The sequence below is a fragment of the Genypterus blacodes genome, unplaced genomic scaffold, assembly GCF_046128005.1.
Source record: "Genypterus blacodes isolate CSIRO-AG114 ecotype Tasmania unplaced genomic scaffold, CSIRO-AGI_Gbla_v1 ptg000122l_1, whole genome shotgun sequence".
In the NCBI taxonomy this organism is placed as follows: Eukaryota; Metazoa; Chordata; class Actinopteri; order Ophidiiformes; family Ophidiidae; genus Genypterus; species Genypterus blacodes.
Genome location: NW_027466925.1, coordinates 920,001 through 943,201, shown reverse-complemented (window position 1 = coordinate 943,201; position 23,201 = coordinate 920,001). Strand labels below are relative to the sequence as shown.

The 23,201-nt window shown below is 43.8% G+C and overlaps 4 protein-coding genes across 9 annotated transcripts in view; 3 read left to right on the top strand and 1 right to left on the bottom strand.

The window, feature by feature from the left end:
• Positions 1-2,702: 2,702 nt before the first annotated feature.
• Positions 2,703-5,762, top strand: LOC143010283 (E3 ubiquitin-protein ligase TRIM39-like). The gene is made up of 8 exons (XM_076162542.1): positions 2,703-3,026; positions 3,215-3,593; positions 3,676-3,771; positions 3,857-4,090; positions 4,187-4,334; positions 4,428-4,519; positions 4,906-5,022; positions 5,130-5,762. The coding sequence occupies exons 1-8, from the start codon at positions 2,800-2,802 to the stop codon at positions 5,535-5,537; spliced, it is 1,701 nt and encodes a 566-aa protein (XP_076018657.1). The 5' UTR covers positions 2,703-2,799; the 3' UTR covers positions 5,538-5,762.
• A 21-nt stretch (positions 5,763-5,783) lies between these two features.
• Positions 5,784-9,641, top strand: LOC143010282 (cerebellin-1). 3 transcript variants are annotated; one of them, XM_076162540.1, is made up of 4 exons: positions 5,784-6,291; positions 7,359-7,770; positions 7,961-8,080; positions 8,207-9,641. In XM_076162540.1, the coding sequence occupies exons 2-4, from the start codon at positions 7,477-7,479 to the stop codon at positions 8,402-8,404; spliced, it is 612 nt and encodes a 203-aa protein (XP_076018655.1). In that variant the 5' UTR covers positions 5,784-6,291; positions 7,359-7,476; the 3' UTR covers positions 8,405-9,641. The 3 variants fall into 3 exon arrangements, with proteins under 3 accessions (XP_076018655.1, XP_076018653.1, XP_076018654.1); XM_076162538.1 differs by having other exon boundaries at positions 7,219-7,770; XM_076162539.1 differs by lacking the exon at positions 5,784-6,291 and adding an exon at positions 6,932-7,054 and having other exon boundaries at positions 7,219-7,770.
• A 498-nt stretch (positions 9,642-10,139) lies between these two features.
• On the bottom strand, positions 10,140-16,114 carry ripk3 (receptor-interacting serine-threonine kinase 3). 3 transcript variants are annotated; one of them, XM_076162431.1, is made up of 13 exons: positions 16,012-16,114; positions 14,525-14,688; positions 14,273-14,441; positions 13,706-13,861; positions 13,231-13,382; positions 12,912-12,961; positions 12,683-12,835; positions 12,506-12,588; positions 12,347-12,389; positions 12,181-12,233; positions 11,943-12,045; positions 11,702-11,838; positions 10,140-11,606 (listed from the first exon to the last, which is right to left on the bottom strand). In XM_076162431.1, the coding sequence occupies exons 2-13, from the start codon at positions 14,680-14,682 to the stop codon at positions 11,412-11,414; spliced, it is 1,452 nt and encodes a 483-aa protein (XP_076018546.1). In that variant the 5' UTR covers positions 14,683-14,688; positions 16,012-16,114; the 3' UTR covers positions 10,140-11,411. The 3 variants fall into 3 exon arrangements, with proteins under 3 accessions (XP_076018546.1, XP_076018547.1, XP_076018548.1); XM_076162432.1 differs by lacking the exon at positions 16,012-16,114 and adding an exon at positions 15,146-15,238; XM_076162433.1 differs by lacking the exon at positions 16,012-16,114 and adding an exon at positions 14,889-15,110.
• The window catches only part of khnyn (KH and NYN domain containing), an 8,027-nt gene continuing 842 nt past the window's right edge, over positions 16,017-23,201 (top strand). The window contains exons 1-8 of one of the 2 annotated variants that reach the window (XM_076162430.1): positions 16,017-16,196; positions 18,851-19,109; positions 19,703-19,837; positions 20,398-22,205; positions 22,290-22,420; positions 22,704-22,800; positions 22,911-23,018; positions 23,142-23,201. The exon at positions 23,142-23,201 is cut by the window's right edge and continues 42 nt beyond it. In XM_076162430.1, coding sequence (XP_076018545.1) covers positions 18,888-19,109; positions 19,703-19,837; positions 20,398-22,205; positions 22,290-22,420; positions 22,704-22,800; positions 22,911-23,018; positions 23,142-23,201 — 2,561 coding nt within the window. In that variant the 5' untranslated portion in view covers positions 16,017-16,196; positions 18,851-18,887. Of the gene's footprint in view, positions 16,197-17,322; positions 17,857-18,850; positions 19,110-19,702; positions 19,838-20,397; positions 22,206-22,289; positions 22,421-22,703; positions 22,801-22,910; positions 23,019-23,141 lie in introns of those variants that run through there. The other variant, XM_076162429.1, reaches the window with a different exon arrangement.

Below are 23,201 nucleotides of genomic sequence, written 5' to 3'. Positions count from 1 at the left end.
ATATATGTATTTATTTAATAAAAACTAAATTTGTTTGTAAAATAGTTAGTCAGTTATATAGTTATTATAGTAATTTGACAGTAGAATACTGCTTTTAATGTTGTAATGGACAGAAAATGTGATAGAATTTGGTGTATGAGAAGCACAATTTGGATTTAAATTGGACAGAGAAGTATAGTTTAATGACATTGTTTCATGGTAATTTTACAGTAAGACACTTGTTGAAGTGTGCCAGCATGCCTTGCAGCAACAGACTTAATATTTCTGCCGTTAAAATGTTTATCCTGCACGTTTTATGTTCTTACTATTACTGACTTCTCTCGTGTTTCCGTCTGTTTCCTCCTCCTGTGTTTTACAGTGAGAGTTTATTTGTCACCGTCTCCCTTTTTCATTTCACACGAAATGAAACAAGCAACTAGACGCTACAGCAATGCCATTTTTGACAATGAGAACCCAACTGGTCACAATGCTAATAAATAGCACAAAGTAGTTATATAGAAAATGTGTGTTTGTAATGCTAATCTAAAAGCAAAACCCTGTTGTTGTTGCCATTGTCAAATCCTTTTATAGTTACTGTGATTGACTGGAATCAAATTAACACAAGTTTTACAAGTTTTTTTTGTTTCTGTTTAATGTGACAGTATGTTCTTTTTCATGTTCAGTTTCAACACCTGTCCACGATTTCACAATGCAATAATTTTCTTGCTTGTGCAATCAGGATCTCCTAACAATGCTTCACCTACTGGATTCCCACTAAATATCTTTCCACTGATCTCATCAACAAGAGCATCAATTCAGCATGACACATCAGAAATACAGGTTCTGGCCTTTGTTTGCTTCTCTCGTGTAATCCCACTAAGATGGCCTTTAGTATTGGAAACACTGACAAAAGACATAAAAACCTGAACTAGGCCGACAATAATGGAATCAAAGAGGGCATGGCATTCCTCAAGACGATTGCAATGCTTATATAGATGTTGATCAAGTTTTGAGCGTCGGGAGTGTGAGAGAGGTCAGCATGGGTCAAATTTACACAACATTGCGTTTCGCCGGTTACGTACTTATCGCTCAAAATGTTTAACAGCAAACAGATGATGTCAAATAGCATAAAGTATATGAAGGTTCTCTCTCAGCCGAGAATGAAAGCATTCACTCCTGGGTGTGCCACAAGCCGAAGACGGAGACAAATCCCCGTAATATGTATTTGTTCCACATGCATGTTTAGAATCAATCCTCTTCTCACGCTGGCTCACCTTGAGATTACCTGACAGGTTTCACATGATGAAATGAGGGAAGGATTGCTTCATCAGTTCCGAGCATCCCTCAATAGGCTCAATTAAACAAAACAGTTTAATCATGTAATTGCAGAAGAAAGTGGAAGTTGTGACTTTCCAAAATGTGTCACCAATGGCAGGTATAGTTGAATAGTGGAAATGACTAATAAATTAATTTGTGATGATTTTGTGAATGAACACAGATTTGTACAGTCAGTTTGCTCTTGCACTTTTCCGACCATCTGTTGTCACAAACACAGACATGGTTGTGGTCGTGTTTCCTTGTCCTTGAGCTGAGGGTGGAATTTTCCTGATGTTGTGGGTCTGTAAAGCCCTTTGAGACATTGTATGTGATATTGGGCTATACAAAACAATTTTCTTGTTGGTTTACCTGTATGTTTTAGCTCATTGGCACTCCACTGCCCAGACGTTCTCCTGTCAAATTTGTCGCTACAAATTGAAATTCATTTTTTCGCAACACGACCGCAAACTGTGGCATCCCGAGGTAGCAAAAGCAGCTCCGAAACACGGGTGTTTTCTCACAGCCCACCTCTGCCTCTGTCCACCCTGCACATACTGCAACTCCTCTTCTCATCTTTCATTCAGGCACCTGTCTTGTGGACCCTTCAATTATGTGCTATTAACTTTTAACTTTTAACTTTTAACTTTTAAATTATAACAATCTAAGTTAAATCTTTTTCTTTTGAGCGCAATTATAAAAATATCTAGGTTGTGAGAGACAGTCAGTCTGAGTCCTTTTAGTTGAGGACCATTTACTCTGAAGTGAAACTGGAGCTGGCTCATTTCTCAGAAAATACTACTATCTGATGTCGGTTGACAAGAATGTTGATCTACACGTTTGATCCTTCAATACAATGAACTGTTCCTGCATTTAGTGTCTCTACATGTCATGTGAATTATATCCCTACATCTAATATCAAGTCTTTTCTGCAACTCTTATCTGATCAGATCTACACTGAACCCTCATTTTAATTTGGATGGAACAGGAGTTGAGTGAGTTGAGTGAGTGAGTTGCAACACGTGAGTTGTTGTGACCTGTCTGAGTAACTGAATACTGCATGGGATGATCTTGTGTCACCTCCTTCACTAAGCCACCTGGGTCCTCGCCCTTTCACAATGTGAGCATTGTCCTCAAAGTTGACACACCAGGTCAATTTGCAATTTGCAGGAGCGGGGAATGATAAAATCAGGACTTTTGTGTGTGTGCGTCAGTGACTTAAATCAGGACGTTTTAGTGGGTTTGTAAATGTTTTCTTGCCCTGGATGCACCTTTCAGGGTGCACACATGCACTGATTGCCTCACGCTTTGGCTGAGTAGTCCAAGCTTGGACTAGAAATACCTGAAAAATGTAGGAGGGGCTTAACTGCAAGCAAAATGAGAAATACTGCCTGGGCTGGCTCTACAGTATCAGATCAGACCAGTCACCACATAGGTAAGATACACTGACGCTCCTGCAAAACTGCAAGAGGTTTCAAGCGGTTCAATTTGACACATTCTAGCAACATGGCTGTCGTGCTATCAGTGGAGCAGTTACGTTGCTGCATATGCCTGGACACCTACAAGAAGCCCGTCTCCATCCCTTGCGGGCACAACTTCTGCCTGAAGTGCATTGTCTCCTACTGGGATACCATGGTAACACCAAGGTGTCCGCTCTGCAAGGAGACGTTCAGCCATCGGCCAGCTCTCCGCACCAACAAGACATTGTCCATAATCGTGGACTGTCACAGGAGGTGTGTTGTGTTTGTGCACTTTTGCAGTTTTACCAGGTTCAAGTTGGTACTTTCAGATGATTGCAAAGATATAAGAAAATTCAGAAAAGTTCAAATACAAGTCATAAAAATGTACTCAATATTATTCTTGAATTTCTGTCTGACTTTCACTAAACTGATTTATGCTTTGAAATGTTAACGCAATGCAGGTCAAAACAAGAGGACAATGACCAGGAGGATTGGTCTCCAGAGACCGAGCAGCCTTCCCAAACACAAGCTGGCAACCCGGGTGACATTGCCTGCGACGTCTGCTGTGGAAACAAGTTACCGGCAGTCAAGTCGTGTCTCGTGTGCCAGGCTTCTTACTGTGAAACCCACGCCATATCCCATCAGAGGGCCCCGGTCCTGAGGAGACACTGGCTGATAGATCCGGTCACCTTCCCCACCAGGAACCTCTGCAGGAAACACAAACAACCCCTGGTGATGTTCTGCAACAGAGACCAGACGCCTCTGTGCGTTCAGTGTGCGCAGAAAGAACACAAAAGGCACGAGACCGTCCCCATTGAGAAACTGAGCCACAAGGTCAAGGTGAGGTTTCTTTTGTTCGTTTCTCCCCTTCACCTAGAATGAGCCACCAGATTCACAGTTTCTGACTTTTTACCCTTTGCAGACTCACTTTAGTGCCACAAAGTCAGGCGTCCAACAGATGATTCAGACCAGACTGAAGAGAGTGGAGGAAATCAAAAATTCAATCGAGATCAGCAAGGTGGGTTTTACGCAAATGTTGAATTACAAATTAGAAATGCTGGGTGCAGGCTCGAGGGTTAATGACTCTGAACTTGCTCGGACAGAAAACCACAGAGAAGGAGATTGAGTGCGGCCTCCAGACTTGTTCCACGCTGATCCAAGCCGTCGAGAGACACCGCAACGAGCTCTTGGAGGGGCTCGGGGAGAGGCAGAGGGTGGCTGAGAAGAGAGCTGAGGACCTCGTCGACGAGTTGATGCAGGAGATCGATGACATGCGGAGGAGAAACGACGAGCTGCAGCACCTGGAGCACACCGAGAACCATCTACACCTCCTGCAGGTTAGTCCGCACCTCAACCGGTTTGTGCTTTTCAGAACGCAACCGTTTATATTCACGGACAAAATGCTTAGCAAGATGTTTCCTTTTCTGCTTCAGTGCTTCGTCTCCCTCAATTCGCTCCCGCCCCCCAAAGACTGGAGCGAGGTCAGAGCCCGGACAGACAACTGCTTGGGGACGGTGAGGAGAACCGTCTCAAAGCTGGTGGGCATCTGCCAAGAACTTGAGAGGGAATTGTCCGTGGAAGGTCAGCATCTGTCGCTTTGTTAGACGAACCTTAAACATATAAAACATTACGGTGGAATTTGACAGAAACATTTTTTACCTCTGCCTTTTCCAGAAGCAGACAGGATGAAACAGTACGCGGCCGAAGTCTCTCTGGATCCCGCAACTGCCTCAGGCTGGCTGGTCCTGTCTGCAGACAAAAAGGAGGTGTGTAATAAACATATATATGTGTGTGTTATATATATGTGTGGTTGTGTGTGTATGTGTGTGTGTGTGTGTGTGTGTGTGTGTGTGTGTGTGTTTGTCCTTCTCTCTCTCTCTCTCTCTCTCTCTGGTTTGGGTTTGTGACAGCAGCATGGTGAGCGTGTTAGAGCGCGTTTGTCCCTCATCGACTGTATGTGAGGAGAGTTAGATGACAATGATGTGATTAATCGTTAAGTAAAATTTGTGGGGGAATGGAAGTGGAGTTTATGTTTTGTGTTGAATCTGAAGTGAGAATCTTGAAAGGAAAATGTAGGATATTATGTACATACTGTATTAGTAGATACCTTGATGGTATGGATTGTAACTGTAAGGATGATGGTGATTCGTAGGTGAGCTCCCAGCTGAGGAGGACCACTGTGCCCTACGAACCCCTCAGGTTTGACGCATGCCCGTGCATCTTGGGTAAGCAAGGCTTCACCGGTGAGCAGCACTACTGGGAGGTTCAGGTAAAGAAGAAATTAACTTAAATATTTAACTTAACACAGTTTTCACAGACCATTCATTTCTCTCTAATATGAAAATGAAACAACTCAAACTGTTCATTGCATTCCAGGTGGGGGACAAAACAGACTGGGACCTGGGCGTGGCAAAGGAGTCCATCAGCAGGAAGGGAGCCATCACCGTGCGTCCCGACTGCGGCTACTGGGCCATCTGCCGCCGTAAAGGCGGCAACCTGAGCGCCTGCACGGGCCCCTCCACTCCCCTCCACCTGCAGCACACACCCCAGAGAGTGGGCGTCTTCCTTGACTATGAGAAGGGAGTGATCTCCTTCTACGACGCTGAGGCAAAGAGTCACATTTACACTTACAGCGGATGTGAATTCACTGAGGCCATCTACCCCTACTTTAACCCCTGTGTCCATGACAACGGGAAGAACACGGGCCCGTTGGTGATCTGTCCCATTGAGCGAGGGGTCAAAGAGGAGGTCATACAGGAAAACCCCCTGGAAGGTTACGTTTGATGGGAATTTAAGATGAACTGTGTACTATGGTGCAAATAATTAAACGCAATGAAGAATTGTGTGTGTATTTTTTTTATTTTTTTATTTAAAGAATCAAATTAAGAATTCATTTTCATTTTGTTCTTTTTTTTTAGGAATCTAAATGTAAAGCTTAAGAGAAATGTCTTACTTGAGTTGTATGAGTTGCCACTTTGTCAATAAACTTGTGGAGCAGAAAACCTTTAACCTTTCGTTCCTTCTTTTGTCAACATAAAACTGCTTTTACATGAGCATTAGCAACATTTAGATTGTAATTTGAGATGATATTTTCTTCAAAAGCCTTTAAATGAGATCTGCAAACACGCCTTGTTGAAGCGCTTACACCAGCGCGTTTGGGATGATTTCAGCTGTGCAATCTGTTTATTTGGGGGGACAAAAGGACCACACCACTCGAGATGTGATTAAATGTCTGCTCAAACGCAGGGGCTCCCAGAGAGAGAGAGAGAGAGAGAGAGAGGGAGAGAGGGAGAGAGGGAGGAGGTAGGGAGCAAAAGAGGACACAGAGAGAGAAAGAGAGAAAGAGGAAGAGAGAGAGAGGGAGAGAGAGGAAGAGAGAGAGAGAGAGAGGAAGAGAGAGAGAGAGACAGGCAGAGACAGAGAGAGGGAAGGAGAGAGAAAGGGGGGGGAGGGAGAGAGAGCGATAAAGCTGTAGATGAGGGGGAGTCAGGCTCTTGGGATGCCCGATTAGTGCCTGTCGCTGTAGAACAAAAGAGAGGTGAGTGTATATTTTTTCTTCTTCTGCAGGATATTTGTACATTTCTATTTTGGTTGCAAGTTGCTGTTACCTCTCGCTTCTTACTGCATCCAAAACTGCATTCTGAGAATGACACTGATCCTCTCATGCAGTAAATTGTGTTGACTTTCAATGTGAGCAACATTTGCGATAGCACGATACATTCGTAGAGCCACTGTGTGTGTGTGTGTGTGTGTGTGTGTGTGTGTGTGTGTGTGTGTGTGTGTGTGTGTGTGTGTGTGTGTGTGATGCGGAAATAAGGTTGGAAAAGTTTGAGTTAGTAGATTAAAGTGTGTGTGTGTGTGTGTGTGTGTGTGTGTGTGTGTGTGTGTGTGTGTGTGTGTGTGTGTGTGTCTGTGTCTGTGTCTGTGTCTGTGTGTTTCTTTGTTTGTTTTTTTTGTTTTTTCTTCCTTTCTTTGTTTCTTTGTGTGTGTGTGTGTGTGTGTAAAGGAATGCAATAGACGTTGATTAGACAGGAGAGGCAAGAGGGCAGGGAGCGATTGGGAGTGTTTACCCACAGATGGTATCGCGGCGGTGGGATTATGAGAGTCCGCCATAACCCCCCCTCCCCTCCTCCCCCCCCCTCCTCTCGCCCTCTCGAGTCCAGCTGGCTCCATACACGTCGGCCTCCTCCCTCGCCAAAGCGTTACCTCACCAGCTCTCCTCCTCCTCTTCCTCTTCTTCTTCAAATTTCTGTTGCATCGAAAAGGGACTTTTCACATGTTCACGTCTACAGGCAGATCAGGTGCATTGTGGTTCTATATGGCTAGACGTATGACGTAGAATAAATTCTAAATACTTACGTAAAGTATTGTAGTTAAGTTCAACACTCACTCTTGTACTTAAGTGCACTATATTGATGTCGCTGTGTGTGATGGTGCAAATATGTTCTCCTTTTTTGCCAAACAGGTCACAAAGATTAACCACCTGCCAATCAGTTTGGATCTGTGTCACAAACGTACATAAACTTCATCTTGCCTTGGGGATTACTTACATATTTCTATGGCCCACGATACCTAAGGAACCTTTGTCTGATGCGTTTCTCCAAGGTGATATTATGTCACTGCTGCTAAAGTGAGATCACCGGGGAAAATACACATTTCAGTATCTTGGAGGATTTGTGTGGAGTTAACGTCAACCAAGCCCCAAAACAGTGTATTTGGAACTATGCCTTGTCCGGCTTCTCCGCATTCGCCCTACCGTGGCTCCGGCCCCGCCCTCTTGCTCGGACTGCTTCTTGTCGTCCAGCAGGCCGTGTGCCAGAACGAAACGGAGCCAATCGTGCTGGAGGGAAAGTGCCTGGTGGTGTGCGACTCCACCCCCACCGCCGAGCCTTCTGGGAACGCTCTGGGCATGTCGGTGAGGTCGGGGACGGGGCGGGTGGCGTTCTCGGCCATCCGCAATACCAACCACGAGCCCTCGGAGATGAGCAACCGAACCATGACCATCTACTTCGACCAGGTAGGCTTTGACACTTCATGACACACTACTACCTCATTCCTGGTTGCTGTCTTAACCTGTCAAACAAGTTGCCGTCTGTCCTGCCAGTGCACCCTTGGCACCACACCATCCATTGTCTATTGTCTGTGTTAAAGATGAGACACAGCGAAGCAAGATTGCAGCCTGACACTAGTTAACTTTTGCTTTGCAGATCCTGGTTAATGTCGGCAGCCATTTTGATCCGGCGAGGAGCATCTTCGTTGCTCCCAGAAAAGGAGTCTACAGCTTCAGTTTTCACGTGGTCAAAGTCTACAACCGACAGACCATACAGGTAAGAGCGCCGTCCTAGAATACAATTTAAATGATTAGATGTTTCAGATCGTAGGTGACAATATCAATTCGGACAGCAATAAAATCCCCAACTGTCCCACTTGATTTGTTTGCCGTACTTTGCCAGGTGAGCTTGGTTCTTAACAGCTGGCCAGTGATCTCGGCCTTCGCCGGCGACCAGGATGTGACCAGGGAGGCCGCCACCAACGCTGGACTGATCACCATGGAGCGAGGGGACAAGGCCTACCTAAAACTGGAGAGGGGCAACCTGATGGGAGGATGGAAGTACTCCACCTTCTCTGGATTTCTGGTGTTCCCCCTGTAGGATGGGAGACAGCAGGTGTAGGGATGAAGGGACGGAAGAGAAGGAAGGGAAGAGGGGGAAGGGGAAGTTCTTACCCTCTCTGGTGTTACAATGTTCTTGTCATAGAGAACTTGCAGAGACAGGGTTTTTATTTAAGGAAGATGGGTATTGGGTAAAGTCTCACTTTTCAGCCCCCTCATAGGATTTGGTCCCAGGAACATTCCACAGGACGTCTTCTGGCCCGATCTGAACATTCCCAGACAGGAATGTAACAGACAATTTGTAAAAAGGTAAAAAAAGTTTTTGTTCGGCATGAACAATGAGGAAGAAGCAAAGAAGGAGAAGGGGGAAATACATAAATATGTGAGACAGAAAACAAGCTTACACTGAAACTGTATTTCAAAGTGCAAAGTGAAGCTTAAGATTCACTTTGCACCACATAACCCTGAATGTGATTTCCATTTCTATTGCACTTTTACGGCTGAGTCTATATTCTTTGACTAATAAGACAGTGATGTATCGTCTCTGCCTGCTTCCGCCGCCTGATTTTGCGTTGTTGCATGAAATATTTGTCAATAAGGATGACAGTGACGGTTACAAATAAAATACATCTCTTACAACCGAGTGGATATAAGGACGATGTCTGTCCATGAGGAACTCCATTTATTCTGAAGTAGAATAAGTGGAGGATTGAGCCATTTTGGTAGTTTCACAGGTAAAAGGTTCTGCACTGAAATTGTAAACTATTGATTTGTTTTCTGAAATGCATTTCTGTTGCAGTGAACCTTGTTTGTGTCCTTTATGTCGGAACAAAGAATAGAACAAAAAGCAGAATTTGTGGCTCACCAACTGACATTGGCGTTTCGTTTATGTGTTGATGTGTGAATCTTATCTAGGTCGTTGTCCCGCATACAGTAAACTTTTTCCTCTCAGGTCTGCTCATTACTCTGACAAGGACGCCTTTCCTGCGTGTCCTCGCCTCATGCTGACAGCATTAAGGCCCCCAAAGCCCCTCTGCTAACTTTGCATGCACTCTATAAATCATCCCATCCTGCTACTGCAAACAGACGGGTGCGCTGAAAATAGCAAGCTTCCCTGCTGCGTCCTGAGAGGTGCATTCTGGGATTCAAGATTTTCATCAATGAAGCACCCATATGCCATCTTTTATCCTTTTCTCACACACTTCCATCATGTGAATATGATTCCTAAGTGTCTATTTTGTAGCTTTTGTGACAGAATAAACGCTTCATCTATCCTGTGTGAGTTTGTTTTCCCTGGTGACGCATAGTGACGGCACGGCTCGCTGCGGTGGATCTAGTGACAGATGGAGCATTGGTGGACAAGGAAGGGAGCCGGTGCCAGGAGCCTGCAGGGATCACACCTGACCGTCATAACCGATTAGTCACAACGCCCCGATGCACAGCGGAGGCCTGTGTTTGCACTTTGGAGTACAAAACAATATGAAGACTTTGGTCCCAAAATAAATACATGATGAATATGGTGCTGTTGTAGATGGACACAGATTTTGCTACTTTATTTAACGATTGCTCTCATAAATGTGATGCATGACATGAATCTTTTCCTGACAGAGGCAAGAGCCATTGGTTTCGATTGAATGTAACACAGGGGAAAACTTCAGAAAGAGAGCGCCGCCCCCTGCTGTACAGAAACTCTATGTTCATGTCGCACCACCCTTAACCTTTCAGTCATATTTGTAATTTAGCTAGTTGCAAATATGCACGTGAGACATTTGGAATTGAGTAAAGTCTTTAAAAAGCACCAAAGCCACATTACATGTATACAAACATACACTTTATAGTCACAGTATAGTGACTCAGTACAGTATACATAGTCTGTAGTCTATATGATCACTTCACCCAATACTTACCTGACAAAGTTGAAGTCAAAGAGAACTTGACAAGCAGGCATACTTCTGCTGTTTGAGTCTAACCCTGGGTTTTTAACGATGGACCAGACAGAAAAGATTTAAATTAAAAACAGAACAGAAACAGAATGGATGCAGAACACACATATGTTCACACATATTTTTCCAAATATAAAAATGTAATTCTAATCATTCACACAGATATAAATACCATCAGGCCTGAATCAACAACTTCCTGCAAATAATTAATTGTCTAGTCAAAATACAGCATAAAAACAGAACAAGCAGTTGTTCACACACACACTCCCTTGTGAAGCAATGAAGAATAAAATAAAATAAACACAATAAGACAATTGAACTAGACATAATGCTGTTTTCATGTGTCTGCTGCTCTCTAGTGGCCAGTTTCTGTAGAGGTCTCCCCCTGTCTAACGTCATTTTTAAGTCATGTATTGCAATGAATACAATTATTGCACATTATGGCACCGCTGTCCTCTTTAATTGGAGGGATCATCCACATCTGTCTGCCTTTCACACCAGGTGATAAAGCTTTGACTGTCATGATTCCAGAAAAACAGAAATTAGACAATTTTTTTTTGGGGGGGGGAGACGTTACAATCACAATGACGCATAATAGTGTTCGGACATTTTTTCACATAAGGATCACACTAGATTGTATGTTAGAATATCTAACGGAGTGTGAGTGTGACCCTGAGACAAGTTGGCAGATTATCACTGACCCTGAGAAATACAGATTTGACCACTCATTCGCCTCTAGCGCCTAATTCTAAAACAAACGGTGAAATTCTGGTTTGATTAATCGTCATTCCTGCATTTCAATTATTTCTGGCACGCGATAGTGAGCCGACTGTGAATACTTGTCGATCGCAGCCAAACCACATGGCTACACTTGGCTCGAATACACACGTTGCTGACTGGGCAAAAGTGAGGCGATGGTGAGCTTTTGCCAACAGGCTGAATATTTTTCATAGAATTAGCACCGACACAATTACAAGTCAAACACAGGAGATAGGAGCAGAAACATAGCACAAAAGCTTTCATACAGTCTGTCACAACCTTCCCGTTGTGCAATAAAGGATGACTCAGGGCGAGAGTGAGAGGAAATAAGAGAACGCCGTCAGCTCAGGCGATCCGTCCAGCTTTATCCTTGAAACTCCCTGAGCGATTAACACTAGATGGTGCTGTCAAATGCCGTCTCCTGTCTACGTGCATGTAGTTATTGTTTCCATACTGAAATCCGACGACGTTGGTGAGGGAGATGCTAAGGGGGGACTGGTGAGGATAAGGCTGCACATTCCCCGGGCTGGAAGACTGACGCTGCACGGTGAAAAACACAAAAGAGAGATTTTGTGCATTTTTGCCGTTTTGTTTATGTCATGATATTGTCAAATTTCACCTCACGACTGACCCACCTGGTATGGGGGCAGCAGGTGTGGCGCTGGGGACGCCCTTGGTCTTTTGTCTTCAGCTTTAGCCGCTTCAGGTTTCGTCTCTGATGAGGAGCGGGCGTGATCGCTGCAGGCATTCACCGGTCTGGCTGGTGGTTGACCTGAAACGTCACCAAACATAAAGACAGGAGAGAGTTTGACTGCGCCGTGATAGAAAAACACATTTCTCTTCTTTAGCGGTTTCAACACACACTTCCTGTTTTACCTTTCATTCTCAGCCCGTCTGTTTTGTCTCTATGATGGAACTTTGTGGAACTTTGGTCCTGAGACACAAGAGTTAAAGGTCTGGTTGTCTGTCGCTCTGGTTCCTGTGAGTCATAAATTGTGGTTAAGTCAAGAACTTGCTTGCTTGCTTTATCATGCAATGATTGGCACTATTGTGGAATTTGGAGACGGTCTATAATATAATAAAATCTAAAGGAAAAATCTGTCCTGAATCTTACCTGGAGTGGCGGTCGGCCTGTGAGGTTGCGTGCGGCTGCAATTCCCAGAGTTGCTGCAGAAGGAAAAGACGCCGTGAAATGTGTGCAAAGAAGACGAGAAGAATCACATACATCAAATGAAAGCAGCTCTTGATAACTGGCTGGTGATAAAGGCATTTGGAGTTACCCTGAGGCAGGCTGCCAGGGACCATTGTCACCCCTTTTGGGTCCTAAAAAGAGGAAGAGAAAGTGAGCGAGAGGGAGCGAGTGAGGCAGTGATATGGGATCTGCTGTGTCTTGTTCAAAGTTTTTCATGTGTGTGTCCAAGGATTCATCTGATAATTACCAGCTTTACCAAAACTTCATGCACAGCATGGCTGATGGAGGGTTTGTGTAACTTATATAGTTTCTCAGTCTCAGACGTGCACTCTGCAAACAAAACAAAAGGGAGGTAAAAAGATTAAAAAGTCATCATTTCAGATCTTATTCGTAGAAGGAATGCTGAGTGGAGGGGATTCCTCACCATAGGAGCAGGGCCTTTGGGTGGCCGTGGCCAGCCAGCATCTCTGCATGAGCTCCACCAGAGGTTGCCGGTCCGCTGCACCGCCCCTGATGTCCTCCAGCAACGGCCTGTCGCCATTGGGGATGCACACCCGTACTAAGGTGGAGGGCACATCTGCAGCAGAAGAAGACTTGGTCACAGTCTTAGAGCCACATCGATGAAAGCTTAAAGACAGAGACGGCTCGCTTACTTTCATATGGTTGTTTGCCTGTAACGATGGACCACAGGAGTATACCATAGCTGGAAGGAAGAGGGAGAGAAACCTGATCACCTCCTTTAAGCAACACACCCTGATTACAGTGGTTGGCAGTGTGTTCGTTTTGATCTGTTCATTGTGTTTTAGAAGCACTAAAAATAGAGTCACCGTCAGTACATGTGAAACAGGGAAGTAACAGGTGTCATTAGAACATACAATGAGCACCATGAAGTGCCACGGTACACACAAAATCCCTCTATGACTACGGACACACCACAGCTTTGACAAAGCTGGACCGGTGCTCTTCCAGTACCTGTAGATGTCAGAGGCTTTGGTTGGTTTGTATGGTGATGATGAGTCCAAGGCTTCCGGTGGCATGTAGCTAAATGTTCCACCTTCATCGTGGCTGTCCTTGGATCCCCGCGTGCCACTTTGGTAAAACCTTGAAAGGCCAAAATCTGTAAGCTGGAGAGGCGCACAGGACATGGAGAGGAATGGTTAGGATGGGAACACTGTGATGGGAAAGCTGTCTAGTATGTCGAGGCTGCAGGTAAGTGGACAGCTCACTCTGATTCACTTCACAAACAGATCTCAAATATCTCTTTGTTGACAGATCTTAGCTGGTGGTGAGCATGAACCCAGTCTCAGAGAAAAGTCGTACAGACTTGGAAATTATCAGTTGTCTGAGAGGAACTTTGATTAAGATCTCAGCTAAGAAAGAACACAAACTACTCTACATGTCTTCAAAAGGAGCAGATAATTGTTCCCCCCAAAAGCCTGGAACTCACCTTGGCATTGAGGCTGGAGTCCAGGAGCACGTTGCTGGGCTTCAGGTCCAGGTGGAGCACAGCGGGGGTTTGAGTGTGGAGGAAGTTTATACCCAGAGCCACTTGGTGAGCCAGTCTGAAGGCCAGGGCCCATGGTGGAGGTCCACGTAAGGTTTCCTGGTACCATTAAAAATGCTGTTTGACTTCAATTACTACACATTTTGTTTCATTGGTTGATAATATTGGTAGTAACTAGATAGATGAGCAGGTAGATCAAGTAGTAGGTGGGTAGGCTGGTTAGTAGGTATGAAGGTTAGTAAATAGTAGGTAGGTTGGCAGGTAGGAAACATAGGAGGAAACATGGGAGGCAGAAGTCGAGTGGGTAGAGCTTCCGCTTAAGAACCGGGGGGTTGCCGGTTCGAGTCCCTGCCGAGGTGCCGAAACCCCACCGAACCCTCAATTGCTCCCCCCTCTGCGAAGGGTGGTAATAAAATGTAATGTAAGTCGCTTTGGATAAAAGCCTCTGCCAAATGATCGTAATATATGTAATGTAATGTATAGGTAGTTGGACTTGAGCCGGTCGGTTACCTGTAGGGAGGCAAGTGATCCTTTCTCCATGAACTCCATGACGAGTCCGAGGCATTCAGAGGATCCACCGCTCAGCAGCTTACCCCTGTAGACCCCGAGGACCTGGATGACGCATGGGTTACTTGCCTGTTGCATCATGTTGACCTCACGCAGCAGGGACTTACTGGACCTGCGAGAGCGGGACAACGACAAATTTACAAGTGTTACAGGGCCCTAAGCTGTATTCATTCAGGAATGTGTCTGCCTATTTACCCGTCATCACGGTGAAGCAGTTTGATGGCCACATCGCAGCACCACTGGAGATGTCTGGCTTTGTAGATTCGTCCGAACCCCCCTGAGCCAATGATCTTATAGCTCTGCAGGCTGCAGTCGTCTATCATCGTTCGAGCCGGACTGCTGGTCAGTGCCATGATTTACTAACAGCCAAACACACAGAACCACAATGAATACACTGGAGCTCCCATTTCTGGAAAGTGTTACCATGGTGACGACACTTAGGTCATGGACTCATGAAATGTATTTATATTACTTGAGCTGGAGGCGGGGTTACTTATGCGGCGGGGTTCTCCTGACGTTTAACCTAATTTCCATCTTCAATATACTTAAATACACACACCAAGAAATCTCTCTCTCTCTCTCTCTCTCTCTTATCGTCTCCTAGGTCTTGCTCCGACGATTTCGAGTTCAACTTGCGCAGCGAACATACAAACTACAGCGTCTCTCCTCGTCCAAGTGTCAAAAAAGTCTCAAAGAATCAAGTTGTAAGTTCACGGGTTGTGCGCTCACATAATTACAGCACTCACACGCAAAATAAGTACGCGGGTGACGTATTTCTTTACACTCTTAACTGCTGATTAACAGGCAGCGGCTCACCTCTTTCCCATAACTCCTTCTTCTAGTGTCTTCTTTATCCCTCCCCTTCCTTTTTGCCGTTTTTCCTTTCTCGCATTCACTTCCTGTTAACCCTTGAGCTCTACATCACTTTTGATTGGTTCGTTTCATACAAATACTGTATGATTACACAGGTTAGGGTTATAGGTTAGGGTTTCCTTTGGGTATATTTTATGTTAGTATATTATTATTACTAGTAATATTTATAGACGTAATCTATTTATGACTACATCCACTTAATTTATGACCTTATATATAATATTTATAATAATATAGAAATACTTATATACATGACTTATGGCCTTGTATATATGTGTGTGTGTTTTTCAACTGCATACATCTATATCCATATCCATATATACACAATAACTGTTTATCCAGCACAGAGCAAAGGGTAGTGTGGTCACATTTTGTACGATTTACCAGGCCCTTTGTCTGAGCAGTCACCATGATTATAAACATAAAACAAAATTCAAACACAAGCACACACATACACACACACCCAGAAGCATTTCTCTTCGGGCTATTCAACGCAGAATGGAAATTATGAATCGGACACACAAGACACACAACAGAACACACAAGTCGCTTCATAAATACTTTGTAAAGTTTCACACTTTCACTTTCTATCTTGATCATGTTAAAGAGGTGTTGTTGTTGAAGTTTTGGCCTCCTGTTAAGACTTATGCTTTACACACAACAGATTTTGTACGCTGATATACATATGTAAACCTCTGCCACAACAAAGTGTGAAAATACTCCCATGATCTTGATATTTAAAGAACTTTTAACTTTTAAATCTTTAGGTTGTGGTTGTTTTGTTATTTTAAAAAGGGGGATCCACTCACCTATAGTGGTAAGCTCTTCTTCCTCATCGTTCAACACTGCCAGTGAAGGTAAATGACAATGTAACCCCTTTGTGCCTGTATCTGTATCTCAGTCGCATTGGGCGAAGCGGAAGTGAAACAGTGCAGCCCGGATCCTTCCCATGAGCTGCTGTTATACTTCTGCTTCTTGACTGCACAGCGCACAGGCAAGTTTTTTTATAGCCAATTTCCAGTTCTATTACTGTTTATCTGAATGTCTGAGTGAGTTTCAGTCTAATGCTTTAATGTAGATGTATTATGGCAAATCTTTATGTTTTTGTATGTATACATACATATGTTTATGTTTATGTTTTGTATATACAGTTTTTCTTTGTCTTAAGCTGGTTAAAGTACAAATTTCCTGTCATATCCTGTCATTCCTGTTCCACAACTTTGATGTGGACAACATTGCCACATCTCTGGCAAATAATCAGCCTAATCAGTGCCAGAAGATGACACATAGAAGGCAATAGAAAACACATCTTTATGAGGCTGGAAAGAGCCCTCGTAAAGGTTGTAAACATTGTAAATATGTATATGAAACCATGGTGTACTGCACTGACTGTACTTTGACACTGAAACATCACACAGGTGAAAGTGGGAAACGTTCCAGCAGGGAGATGTTCTCCCCTAATATCTGCCAGTAACTAATAACAGTCACCAAGTCAAATGAATAAATAAAACAATTAAATTAAATAAAAATAAGTAATAATTATATAAATCCATGCATGGTATAATAACAATGTAATAATTTATTGAATATATTCAAAGACAACATTAATATCTTAACAAAATTTTAAAAAATACATTTGACTTTGACTATTTTTTGTTTGTTTTGTGGTTGTTGTTGTCTTGTTAACGAACATCTAAGGGAAAGTTTCTAAGTCTGTGCATAACAATCGCTGTTTACTGGACTTCCCCCAAGAAGTGCTGTATGACACTTTTTGACATTAACCACTTACGACACTTCGAACCCTTACTCAGCAAACTCTTAGCAGGCAATATAATGTCAAATCTGATTGAAAGGCAGTTGTCTGTGTGTAAAACTACGCCATTGAGTAAGACACGGCATTTCTGCATTCTAAAGCTGTGGAAACACTGTGGAATGAGCGATGAGAGAGGGGTAAACAGCCCCCACCCTGCCCCGATGTGTCCCGTCATTCTCAGAGCAGACAAATAGAAGAAACAGGGGAAAGGCTCATGACGTCATTGGAATTCCCCTTATTCCCCTTCCGCCTGTTTGTCTCTGACTCTAAAATAGTCATAACAATTACATTTAAACTTTATTTTATTCAGCTATATTTTTAGGGAACGCGTGGAAATATAAATACAAATTCAATCCGGAATATTTTTGAAAAATGTAACAGTGGACTACTTTCAGCACTTGTGTGAAACAGTGCCAGAAAATAACAATAACAATGCGTGAATGACACAGAGTGTTCGGATATATGTGTTCAGAGCGCATTTGGAAATAGTAATGGAATAGTATGGTTTGTTTTGAAGACTAACTACGAGAAGTATCCGCCCTCTTGGCTCGCTGATAGCGCCGTGTGCTTTCCTTGAGTTTAGTTTCGTTTCTGTCTCCGGGCTTTCCACGGGCGACGGGACCGCGTTTATGCCCACGATCACGCACCCTGCTTCGGTCAGTAGCAACGCTCGCCTCGGTCACATCCCGGCCCCGGCGTCGACCTTTTTCTTGCGGTGGGGGGCACACAACGCTTATTTAGTTCGTCTTGTGATCGTGTGATTGCGGAAGACTCCCCTACGTCTCCGTGCGTAAACGTAACCGAGGAGGAAACGTAAAAGGCGCTGACTGATCGACATCACGTAAGAAACGCACAGATCTACGACTTTCTGCCGTGTGTTTGCCTTAAAATAACATCGACTAAGGTTGATGGAATAACCTCCCTGCGTTACGAAGGGAGGCTATCTGATTTGGCTTGTTGTATTTGCCCAAATCTCAATCACACTTAGCCTATCCGTTTATTTACATTAGTCGTTCGATTCACATTACACACTGCTAATACATTTTCTTCGCTGTGCTTTTGTCACGGCGAGTAACCCGCAGGTTTAACAGTTTTTAATGGGGGGAATGGTGTCATTGTAAAGGGAGATGTAAGGTGTAGGCCTAAGTAAATATTGTTGGAAGTATTCAACCATGTACAGCAATGTTTAGAGTCCAAAGCCATGTTTGCAGTTTTACTTTTCATGGAGTTTGGCTTTTATTTTACACATATTAGCTGCACAGTAAAATAAACCTTTGCCAAACCCAATGAAGAACTGGGTTGTGAAAGTCAGTAAACACACAGGGTCGAAGGTCGAACAGTAAAATCAGAAATGGGACACACGTCAATCAAATAGGGAGTAATTCTCTAGATTTTTGTAGTTTACCTTTTTCATGTTGTTTCTAGGTTTTGTCCCTCAGTTTTCAGTGTAGTTTTTTAGATTTTTTTTTAGATTTTACTTTTTAGCCCTCTGCTGTAGTTTAATGTAGAAATGAATACGGAATTTAAAATGAAAGAATCACACCCTGTGAATATTGGCAATTTTGGGCTTAATAGTGGCCCTTTGATTGGCAATCTTTATTATTTAAAAAAAAAGAATTAGACCATTTTTGAAGCTGTATTGAGAATAAAAGCTTTTGTGAAGTCAAAACTTCGTTATTCAGTCATGCAGTAAAACATGTAACTTGTTCTTACAATATTATAGTTTTGAGGAATAGCTGGCAACATACCCCATTGAAATGAATGACATCTACATCACACATATCTGAGACCATATTTTAACAGATAATACCTATATTTTGTGTGTCTCTGTGCAGTATGTTCCACTGTCTCCTGCCAATCTGAGTAGAAGAGATGGAAAGTGAGAGGAGTGATGGCGACGAAGGTGGAGGACAGGAGGTGGGCGATGAGTTTGCCTGTGCTGGGATGCTTCGAGGATCTCTGTCCTCCCTCCATAGCTCTGTGGAGCGGATCTTCAGGGTGGCCTTTGGGATTGGGGCAGACGATTTGCCCCACAACAACGGGCAGATATGGCTGAGAATGAGAGGGCCGAGCAATAATGTGAAAGCTGCAAAAGTAATAATTTTCTTTCCACCTGTTTTGTATGGCATTGTTGTTCTAGTGTTGAGACATTTCCTTGGCTAAAACAATATCTTCCAACAGCCCAAAGACGAAGGCACGTTGATGAATAAAAAAAATGCAATAGCAATCAGTAATCGGTAATTAGACATTACTATGAAAGGAATACATATAAAGACTCACAAATAAGTAAACCACAAAATCTCCCTCTAGGCAGACAACATGCTTTTATATTTATTTATAAATGTATTAATGATTAATTGTAAAATTTAATTTACTTACAGCCTGTTACTAATGGAATTGCTGCTAGTCTACCGCCTCTAACCATGTTACTGTTTTAATCATGCAACCACTGGGATTATTACTACTACTACTATTACTCCTGCTGCTTTTCATTTCAACATGTAATAACAAAACATAATCGTAATATACCAGTAATATTGGTACATCCAATTCCAATTGATAGAGTGTACAGTCTAGACCTGCTTTATGTGAAAAGTGCCTTGTGTCTATACTAATGAAATTGAATTGAATTGAATTGAATTGCTGTGTACTTTAATTTCATAAAATATAATATTCCTCTCTCTTAGTTGTTTGTGAAAGGAGTTGTGAATCAGGAGCAGCAGCAGGAGGTTTCCTATCCTGGGGCCCTTCACTGTGTCTTCTGTGGATCCAGGGGGCTGTTCAGGGACTGCCTTATCAAAACCACCTCAGCACAAATAGTGGTGAGTATTGTTAAAATAGAAAACAAAGAGTTGAGCTTTTACTCTTAAGTCATGATGATTGAAAATAGTCGTCCAATATGAGGAGTGATATGGACACCTATTCTATTGTATTGTGACGGCCATATGCTGTGTATCTTCATTGTTATATGTCACAAGTCATGACTTCCATTCTATTCTGCTATATTGCCTCTATATTTAACTCAAAATGTAACTATGTAACAACCATATTGACTAATAATGGGATTTCTTGGGCTTAATTCTTCTTATTCTCACAAGACAACATTAGCCAATTCCATCGTTTACATCATCAGAGGTGTGACATCAATGTGTTACACCTCTTAGGAAATAATTATAATAATTATGAAAGAATTTAACCATAATGTATCACATGGCTGGAATTCCTTATCTCTCTCACAAGCCATAGGAAATTGTAATGATGATGAAGTTTGATTTATTGTTCCATTAAAAACAAAGGAGGAAGTTTGTTTGACAGTCAACAACCAGTTTTTTTTTACTTCTTACACATATGTGATGTCACTTTTTTTCCCCTATAAAACCAGGTTGGCTCCCCAGGGTTCCTGCTGGTTTCAGGTCTGACAGAGCCTGTGGTGCGAGCCTACTCCATTATTACAGATCTGGTAGAGAGGTATGAGGGCTCTCAGACCCTACGCACAGAAATTGGGGAGAAAGGCCCTGGCGAGTCCCTGGATTCACGGCGGGCCTTCAAATGTCTGGTGGAGAAATGGGAGGACAGGCACATCCTTGACCTTCTGGTTCTACCATGGATGGTGAAGGAAGTTCTGCTGGATTTGGTGAAAGAATCTGGACTTGGATCTGGCCCCACGCTGAAGAGAAATACTGAAGCCATATTAGATGGAGAATCTGAGTCTAGGTGGGACCCAGGACATTCCAACAGGACTGATAGGCAGGTTGATGTGAATACTGTAGTTCCTGGAAAGGACGCTGCAGCCAAGGACACATTTTTACACCCTTCTTCCCCCTCTCCCATGGCCCAGAGGTGGGCAGAGGGTTCAGAGGAAAGATGGGTGCATTCCCCACAGGAAGTGGGAGCAGAGGGACAGCCAGAGCAAGTGGGAACATTACAGATTCAGGAGGAAGAGGTGGAAGAGGAAGAAGAGGAGTTATTGTTGTCAGTGGGTACCAAGAAGGAGTTTCGGCTCCTTTTGAAGTTCTTCACAGCGATGGGATACACAGAGAATGTAGTAAAGCGAGTCCTTGCTCGAACAGGACCTAAAGAGGCATCGCAGATATTGGACCTGATTCAGCAGGAACAGGATTGTAGTGACCGACAGCAGAGAGAACTGGACTGGACTGGACCCTGTGAAACAGAACATAAAGATGGTGAAGAAACGGTAGGGACAGGAAGAGAAGAGACTGTCAGAAACCTGGTGAGAGAACTTCAGGAAGCACAAGCGGAAGGAAGCACAAAAGACTTTGAGGACAAAGGTAGTGCAGCGGTGAAAGAGGGAGTGAATGAGGAAGACTTTGTTCTGGGAGTGGTAAAGAAAGCTGCAGCCAGTTGTGGGTACACAGAGGAGAAAGTAGCCGAGGTCTACAGCATGTTGCCTGATCTATCCACTCGCCAGCTCCTCCTTAAATTGCAGCAAGAAGGCACTAGAGAACCAGAATGCCATCAGAATGATGTGATGAGGGTAGGGCCGAGAGAGGTCGACGACGAAGTGCCGCAGATGGAGGTACGAAGATCTGGGGCAACAGAGGGTGAAAGAAGAAGAGGGAATGAGTTGTCAGATCAGCTTTTCATTCCTGAAGATAAGATGGAGACATGTATACCTGCTGCAGAACCAGATTTGTTCCCATGGGTGTCACAACTGTCAACAAGTGACTACGCCTCAAAGTCAAAGCAAAACCAACCTACTGAATCACACACTCCAAACCAAACCACCCTCTCTGAAATCAGAGGGCCACCCCTGACCATGTTTCCCTCACCTCAAGATATACCATATACCAATTTTCAACCCCCCAAACAAGCCAGCCAAACGTACGCTACCAGCCTATCGACTCAATTCACCAACACCCCAAAACAAAAACTTTCATCCTACAATAATGCCCCAAAGCCGCATTTCCAGCCTGAGCAACCCCTAAAACATGCCTACGAAGGTGCAGCACACAACTTCCTTGAGCCTCAACGCCGATACGGCAGTGACTTGACCCCAACCAGAGGGAAGGAAGGACAGGGGTTCCCATCCAGTTCATCAGGAGTGGTGGTGACAGGGGAGCAGCGTTTTCTTGAGGGCCTACAGACGCCTTTTGACCTCAAGCTCACCGACAAGCCTGTTGACCCGAAATTAAGGATGATAATCATTGACGGGAGCAATGTGGCCATGAGGTGCTAACCACCCTTATTCTCAGTGTTAAACAGATAGTAGAGGTGTAGTAAACGGCTTCATACAATTTTCGATGTGTTCCTCAGTCACGGACTGGGCCAGTTCTTCTCCTGTCGAGGAATCGCTTTGGCTGTCCAGCATTTCTGGGATCGAGGACATCGACGCATCACCACCTTTTTGCCACAGTGGAGGCAGAAGAGTGACACCAGAATTAAAGGTTTGTGAATGTTTGTGTAGTTTTCATCCCTGTGCCTCCATATAGTATTGTAATAGGAGGCTGTGTGTTCGCCCATGTTGCTTTGTCCCCCTGTCCGCCTGTCTGTCAGTGGGATTGCTCAAAAATGTATCGATTTTCGGGGGCAGATTAGAAAAAGCAAACCAATCTCTCTCCCTCTGTTTTAATTGGAACCTTGTGCTGTGATTTTGTGTGAATACATACATGTGAGTGTGTGAATGTGTGAGAAGACAAAACATGTTGTGTTGTTTATGTCTACCCTCAGAGCAGCACTATCTGGCTGACCTGCAGCAGCTAGGTCTGCTTTCGTACACCCCCTCAAGGGAAGTCCAGGGCAAGAGGATCAGCTCCTACGATGACAGGTACACACACTCGACTATAGAAATGTTGTGTGTCCGTGATGTTACAGAGAGAAAGAATTATTTTACACCGATGGTGCTTTGACTTACCTGACTTTGCGCTTGTGTGTTAGGTTTATGCTGCGTCTTGCACAGGAATCAGACGGCATCATTGTAACTAATGACAACCTGAGAGACCTCCTGGACGAGTCCCATGTATGGAGGGATATCATCAAAAAGAGGTACAGAATGTGTAGGCCAGTACACAGGCATGTCTGAATTCACTGTTCTGTTGTATGGAAACTGAAAGGGCTTTTATACTAATTCGAATGGTATTCCGATGGTATGACGTGATGCCTCTGCAGACTCCTTCAGTACACATTTGTCGGTGATCACTTCATGGTGCCAGACGACCCTTTGGGGAG

Excerpts from the sequence above, each read along its gene's own strand:
- LOC143010282 (XM_076162540.1), top strand. The coding sequence starts at position 7,477 with ATGCCTTGTCCGGCTTCTCCGCATTCGCCCTACCGTGGCTCCGGCCCC. Across the intron at positions 7,771-7,960 it reads TGACCATCTACTTCGACCAG|ATCCTGGTTAATGTCGGCAG; the intron begins GTAGGCTTTGAC and ends TTTGCTTTGCAG. Across the intron at positions 8,081-8,206 it reads ACAACCGACAGACCATACAG|GTGAGCTTGGTTCTTAACAG; the intron begins GTAAGAGCGCCG and ends GTACTTTGCCAG.
- LOC143010283 (XM_076162542.1), top strand. The coding sequence starts at position 2,800 with ATGGCTGTCGTGCTATCAGTGGAGCAGTTACGTTGCTGCATATGCCTG. Across the intron at positions 3,772-3,856 it reads ATTCAATCGAGATCAGCAAG|AAAACCACAGAGAAGGAGAT; the intron begins GTGGGTTTTACG and ends TTGCTCGGACAG. Across the intron at positions 4,335-4,427 it reads GAGGGAATTGTCCGTGGAAG|AAGCAGACAGGATGAAACAG; the intron begins GTCAGCATCTGT and ends TGCCTTTTCCAG.
- ripk3 (XM_076162431.1), bottom strand. The coding sequence starts at position 14,682 with ATGGCACTGACCAGCAGTCCGGCTCGAACGATGATAGACGACTGCAGC. Across the intron at positions 14,442-14,524 it reads CTGCTTCACCGTGATGACGG|GTCCAGTAAGTCCCTGCTGC; the intron begins GTAAATAGGCAG and ends CCGCTCTCGCAG. Across the intron at positions 13,383-13,705 it reads ACTCCAGCCTCAATGCCAAG|CTTACAGATTTTGGCCTTTC; the intron begins GTGAGTTCCAGG and ends GCGCCTCTCCAG.